The sequence below is a fragment of the Rhinopithecus roxellana genome, chromosome 15, assembly GCF_007565055.1.
Source record: "Rhinopithecus roxellana isolate Shanxi Qingling chromosome 15, ASM756505v1, whole genome shotgun sequence".
Lineage (NCBI taxonomy): Eukaryota > Metazoa > Chordata > Mammalia > Primates > Cercopithecidae > Rhinopithecus > Rhinopithecus roxellana.
In genome coordinates, this window is record NC_044563.1 from 72636625 (window position 1) to 72643821 (window position 7197).

The following is a 7197-nucleotide window of genomic DNA, read 5'->3' on the forward strand; positions in this document are numbered from 1 at the left end:
ATTTCTACTGCTTGTGAAACCACCCTAACTGATCTTCCTGCCTTCAGTCTCTCTCTGTTTTAGCTGATCCTGTGTACCGCTGCAGTTTAAAATACTTCTTTCATACACGGGCATAGATTTGAATATAATACTTTTTATAACTTCTGTGTTTGCATGTTCTACATACTAGAAACTGCACCATTTATGACTATTATCCCTATTTTAAGATAAGTAATTTGAAGCTCAGGAGAGGTTAAACATTTTCAAGGTCACATAACTAGTAAGTGGCAGAGCAAGTAATCATAGAGGTTGGTTAGATCCTAAAGTTTATGCTCTGAACACATACAGAGACCGTGCAATTTGTGACCTAAGTGGAATATATTTCATAGTGAAAAGGATTGTTACTAATAATTTTCTGGGACAGTAGATCTAAAAGTGGAGGATCCCAAACAAACCAGGACTAGTAATACCATATTAATACTACCCTCTACTTCCTCTCCAGTAAAACTGGGAAGGTTAGACAGATGTCTATTTTGGGGACAAAGATGATATGTTAATCTTTGTACTTGTTGAGTTCAGGGTGACAACAGAGCATGATATTGGAACATTTTACTAGAGAGGTCATATACACAGGACAGGGAATTAACAGAAAGGTAAGAGCAAATTTAGGTACTAACAATGTAGAGAATGTTTTCAAAGTCATGAGATGAGATGCCCAAACATTTAAGAAAGAAGAGGCACAGTTGATTGAGAACTGGTCACTGGGAATTTTGAAACACTGAGTGGGTAAGGAGGATAAAGAGACAGAATGGGAGATGACTCTATTAGACTGCAAATCTCTTTAGGAAGTCAACAATTTCTTTTGCATCCTTTATTAGCATTTTCATATGCCACACACACATATTGAAAACCAACATACCATTAAGTATAATTGCAAACCATATGACTTCTGGTAGATAAGTCTAATTTTGTGCCCATCCTTAGATCCTAACTGAAATTATTTCATATGCAAACATTTCAGGTGCCATGTTTTCTCTCTGGACAGGTTTTCATATGGTTTTTGTTGAAACCATGGCTTATTCCTATATTTCTTTTGTGTGGAGTGAAGGATACTGCCTTTACCACCACCCTTGTGCTGTTTGACGGTCTACGAGACACTTGAAGGTTAATGCATGTGTCATTTTTACAAAGCACATTGTACATATGCTTACCACATGGTATGTTATAATCCATGTCTCATATATATTTTAATAATGTTAATGTTAGCAATAAATAGAACAAAGAATCCATTATACAGAGATTCAAGTTTTGGAAAAACGGACAGTTCTGCTTCAAAAGTAAATTAAGCAAGAATATTTATTTCTATGCTTCTCTGTGCTTATATTGGAGCAAATCAACAGTGAAAATGATTTAAAGAAACCTTGGTTCATTTGAAATAAAACGCTGATGCATTTGAAATGAAGTTCCCATGGAAACCATCTCTGAAGTGACAAAAACCTCAGAAGAACTTTCCTGGTGTGGCATCAGGAATACAAGAACCCTCTAAACCTTCCAGAGGAAAGTAAATGTTAAATGAACCCCTAAGGTCCTCTTTGCCCTTTGGGTCAAATTACTGGCTCTAAGGAAGAAAATTATGAAAATAGTAAGAAGATAAAGGGGCAAGAGACCTGTTGAGGATTCAGATAATCACAAGTCACACAATGTTGGTTAATGACTGAGGCTGGTATGAAGGCTAAGAAAGGTTTGTGTAGCAACTTGCATTATTTTAATTTTAATTTTTATTATTTTTTAAATTTTTTGATAATGAATTGTTTTTCTCTATTTCTTAAGTGTGTATAATGGGATTGAGAACAAGGATTGGGGTTCATTGGAACTACTCTGGGACGTGGACAGTTCCAAGTGTACATTGACCAATGAGACACTATCATTGCTGAGACTGAGCTGAGGGTGAGCAAGTCTTCACTGATATATGTGCACATCTGGCCTGTGTGCAGTGGACTTGCCTGGAAGAAGACTTCAGCCTTTGTGTTATGATTTCATAACTTCTCCAAGAGGATTGCAGCCTTTAACTCTGGCTAAAAGCATGTATAATCCGTCTGCTAACTGAAGCTTGAATTTCCCCAAATAGAGACTTATTTATTGGCCACGAAATCTGTCATCTTTAATATATAAAAGTCCGTAGTAAGGGCTATAAAATGCAAGTTGCTACACAAAGCTTTTTTAGCTTTCATACCAGTCTCAGTCATTAACCAACATTGTGTGACTTGTGATTATCTGAATCCTCAACAAGGTCTCTTGCCCTTTATCTTCTTACAATTTTCATAATTTTCTTCCTTAGAACCAGTAATTTGGCTTAAGATATTGCATTTAAAGTGAAGGATGAAAATGTGATGCCTTGGAGGGCTGCTGGTTAAGCCACGAGTGCCTAATGTTTTAGAAGAGTAACCGATCTTATCAAGCAAACACTTTTCAAATTTCTTCTGAGTCATTGCTGAAATGTCAGATTATTCTATTTAAAATTAAATCTGTGACCCCTTCCTTTTCTACCCCTCTCCATGGCTTTTTTTTTAAAATAGCATTTTTCGTTTTACATGTTTTTTTCTTTTATTTTTTTCGTCTTCTCCCACTTGAATGAAAACTTCATGAGGGCAAGAATTTGCCTGTTTTTTTTTTCCCCAACGAAGAACTTAGAAGAGTTTCTGGGACACAGTGGATGCTCAATATGTCTTTGCTGAAGGAATATTATTTTTGTTTACGTCTTTCTTCAAGTCCCCATCATCTGACATTAGCTGTGGAATCCCTTCCCTGGCCTTCATATCTTGACAAAAATTGATATTAGTTATCTAATTAGTATTTGTTTCTAACTATCAAGCTTAATTTGAATGAACAGGTAGTGCAGGAAAACCAGGGAAGATTTCTTTATTTTTTGAGCTTGGAAAAGTTCATATTGGATGTGAGTGAAATAATGACTCTTCTCCTCTGAAGTCCAGTACTCCCTAATTTGACCTTTCCTGGCTCTAATACTTTCTACCCTTGTCTTATTCCACATACGTTGCTGTGAAAGAATACCTGAGACTGCGTGATTTATGAAGAAAAGAGTTTTACTCGGCTCACTGTTCTGCAGGTTGTTCAAAACACATGGTGCCAGCATCTACTTCTGGTGAGGACCTCAGGGAGTTTCCACCCATGGCAAAAAGCCAGGGGAACTGGCATGTAGAGATCACATGGCAATAAAGGGGAAACGAGAGGAAAGAGAGGTGCCAGGCTCTCTTGAGAACTAATAGAGTGAGGATTCATTCATTACCACTAGGATGGCACTGCCCGTGTATCTCAAACACCTCCTCTTAGACTCCACCTCCATCACTGGGAATCAAATTTCAACATGAGGTTTGGAAGGTCAAGTATCCAAACTTTAGCAGCCATCCTTTAAGACTGCTTGTTTTTATCTATCAAGAATCTCATGAAACCCTTGTAAGTAAAAATACTTCAGAGAATTCGTTATCACAGGGAGGTAGTACAGCCCGTGGAAAAGACCACGAAAACTGGAGTTAGACAGACCAGCGTTTGACTTAAGATTCTGGAATCTGTTAGCTGTGTGTGTTTCTCACTTTTAAAGCGGAGATTAACATGTCTAATTCATGAGGTTGTTATGAGAAATAAATGAGGTACATTGGTGTTGGATTCTTGGTGTCTGTATGAAGGTGCTGGGTTGGATACAGTGTTTGGTATACAGTAAGTGCTTAATACAAGGTAGCAAGCATTGGTTTTTCCCATAGTGCCTTGTCCTTAATTGTGCTTAAAAAGATGTAACCTGAATGAAAGAATAGGTCATTAAAAGTATGATCAAGAGTATAAACAAACATTTTATTTTCCTTAGGGAAGGTGGTCTCTGGTGATGGCTCTAAGGGAGCCTCTGTTACCTACTCTGAGGTCTCTATTCCAGAATAAAACTCTCCAGATGCCTGTTATCCACGGTGTTAGGAAAGACTGCTGTCTCATTACTGGCAGCTGGGCTGAAGCCTTGGGACAAAGTCACAATCAGAGATCGTTTTCTTCAGCTCTGCAAGAGAACCAAGATTCTCAAAGAGAATAAAGATTCTCAAAGTGGAGAAGCAGAAGTAGAGGGGCCTGGGCTCCAAGTTGTCACGTTCTTTTCAGCAGGGCCACTGGATTTCTGTGAAAGAGATGGGCGACAGGCAGTAGAGAGCAGCACCGTGGCTCCAAGCTGAAGGGGGTGAGTGCCTGTCTGAGCCACTGGGTGCCACAACAGAGTGGTTAAAAGAAAACTCAGACCACTCTCAGCTGTCAGAGCCCTGGCTTGTCACTGAAGGCTCAGTGTCAACTGTTAGAAGATAAGAGGAGTAATTTCGATGTTCCTGTGAAGCTCACACTGGCTCATATTATTGTTCCTACCTTCAATCTGCATTTATTTACTGATGAGTCATGTTGACAATATTTCCTGTGTCCATTGGTATTTTTTTTTCTATAGCACTGTGGATATTTTCCTCTGTAATTGAGTATCATTTAATTACAAGTTTTAAATTGTTAATTTGTGTTAAAAAAACAAAACAAAACTAAACTAAAAACCAAGTAAGCACTGAGAATATACAGTGGAAAATAAAGCCTTTACCCCTGCCCCACCCCCCACCCCCCACCAAAAAAAACTCAGACCAGGGGAGCCAGACCACAGAGCTCTCCGGCTGCTGCAACTCTGTAGCCCTGGGACTTTGTGCAGGTAGCCCAGGCTGGGTGCCCTTATCTGTGGAACGGGGATGAGTGTAATGCCACACAGCATTTAGAACAGTGCCTTTTCCATAGTTAGTGCTCAGTAAATGTTTCTTTTCTTCTCCCTCCCACTCCCTTAATTTCCATTAACTTCCCAGTGTGTGTAGCCTTTCTCTCTTTCTGAGTGACTCCTTCTTTTTCTCTCACAGACAATCCTAGAGGAGAATGCCTGCCAAGAACTCCTCCTCCGTGACAGAGTTTATCCTCTCAGGCTTAACCGACCAGCCGGGACTCCAGATCCCCCTCTTCCTCCTGTTTCTAGGTTTCTACATGGTCACGGTGGTGGGGAACCTGGGTTTGATAACCCTGACAGGGCTCAACTCTCACCTGCATATTCCCATGTACTTTTTCCTCTTCAACTTGTCCCTCATAGATTTTAGTCATTCCACTACCCTCGCCCCTAAAATGCGGATGAGTTTTGTCTCAAAGAAGAACATCGTTTCCTATGCAGGGTGTATGACTCAGTGTTTTTTCTTCTGTTTCTTTGTCTTTTCTGAATCCCACATTCTATCAGTGATGGCGTATGACCGCCACGTGGCCATCTGTAACCCGCTGTTGTACACAGTCACCATGTCTCCCCAGGTGTGTCTGCTCCTTTTGCTGGGTGTCTATGGGATGGGGGTTTTTGGGGCTGTGACTCATATGAGAAACATAATGTTTATGTCCTTTTGTGGAGACAACCTTGTCAATCACTATATGTGTGACATCCTTCCTCTCCTTGAGCTCTCCTGCAACAGCTCTTACATAAATTTGCTGGTGGTTTTTATTATTGTGACCATTGGCATTGGGGTGCCAATTGTCACCATTGTTATCTCTTATGGTTTTATTCTTTCCAGCATTCTCCACATTAGCTCCACAGAGGGCAGGTCTAAAGCCTTCAGTACCTGCAGTTCCCACATAATTGTGGTATCGCTTTTCTTTGGGTCAGGTGCTTTCATGTACCTCAGACCACCTTCTATTCTACCCTTGGACCAGGGGAACGTGTCCTCCACTTTTTATACTGCTGTGATGCCTATGTAGATTAACCCATTAATCTACAGTCTAAGGAATAAAGATGTCAAAGTTGCCCTGAGGAGAACCTTTTGCAGAAAATTAGTCTCTTAAAAATGAATGAGAAAGATAATCCAAACCTTTGTTAATCAGGGGGTTTCTTTTCTTGTTTCAGTGAGGGAGCAAATGCCAGTTCTTTCTCTCCCATACTTAGAGAAACATTTTAACTTTTATTCTTAAGTGCACTTACTCCTTGCACTGCTTATCCACCCCAACTATTCCAACTGTTATTTTATGAGAATAGTTTCTACTGTTATACAAGGTTTAATCTTGAATAGGCTTATGAAATCATTTACTCCAGTCTCCTCATGTAATACATCACACTCATAAATATGCTGTAGGCTGCCAAAGGACACACATGTACCTGGTGCCAGAGCTGAAACTGGAGTCCGGGTTCTTGAATTTTAATACAATCTGTGTGCTTTTCTTCAGCTGCATTTCCTTGTTCCATCATTTCCCTGACTGATTTCATTTTAAATTGTCGTTTCCTTTTTTTTTGCATTTAAAGAAATCTAATTATATTCATAGCGATGTCATGCAACTTTTCAAGGGTTAATTTTTGGAATAACATTTTTGCAAGAGTGTTGGAAGTGAAAAATGTGGTTGATGTGGTCTTGACAAAAAGATAAGCGAAATTTTTAAAGAATTTTGGGGTGTGTGAGTGAGAAGTGGGTTAGGTTCCCTATAGAATCAAGGATGGTGCCCGCAGAGATGGTGTAGAGCCTTGAGTCAAGACTTACAATAGAAGGCCTTCTAAGGGAGAGATAAACAGATTTGAGGGAGTTAAGTTTGTTAGATACAAGCTTCATTCTTTATCTGAAGATTAATGGAGGCAGAATTTGGAGCCCCACCTCAAGGGTCTGAATAATGTAAATTAGTAATAGACAGCTCTGGATAAGTGAGCCATTAGAACCACAGCAACCAACTAGTTGTTAGGGGAGGCAATTGTCATTATATATTGAAGACATTGCGTATATCTGTGACCTCCTATTAATAACAATAAGGCATAAATGGAAGGGATGGTGGTCTTAGAAGAGGTCATATATTCACAGCGCTGGGTAAGTGGAAGTACAACTTTGTATAAAGAATGAGAATAATTTTTTTGATCTGAATACATTAGTAATGGTAACAATTCTTTCAGAAGTCATGCCATGTGAATTGTCTGGAAGATAGTTTAATTTACAAACTTTGGAAAGTTATCTTCTATTAGAAAAAGGGAAAGTTTGGATTAATGTTTAGCTTTTTTTCATTTGGAATCTTTTAGTTTAATTAGGATATCATTAAGGAAATGAAAGTGTAGGGTAGGTTTGCATTTTGATGCTAAAGGAGAGGAATGATTATTAAATTCAAGACACATGGATTGACGGTGCAGTGGGAGTGGTG

At 39.2% G+C, this 7197-nt stretch overlaps 1 protein-coding gene across 1 annotated transcript; it reads left to right on the forward strand.

The window, feature by feature from the left end:
- The first annotated feature begins 4134 nt into the window (after window positions 1–4134).
- On the forward strand, window positions 4135–5784 carry LOC104656395 (olfactory receptor 8B12-like). The gene is made up of 2 exons (XM_010355991.2): window positions 4135–4213; window positions 4914–5784. Exon 2 carries the CDS (start codon window positions 4930–4932, stop codon window positions 5782–5784), a length of 855 nt encoding a protein of 284 aa, XP_010354293.2. The 5' UTR covers window positions 4135–4213; window positions 4914–4929.
- Window positions 5785–7197: the final 1413 nt, after the last annotated feature.

Excerpts from the sequence above, each read along its gene's own strand:
- LOC104656395 (XM_010355991.2), top strand. The coding sequence starts at position 4,930 with ATGCCTGCCAAGAACTCCTCCTCCGTGACAGAGTTTATCCTCTCAGGC.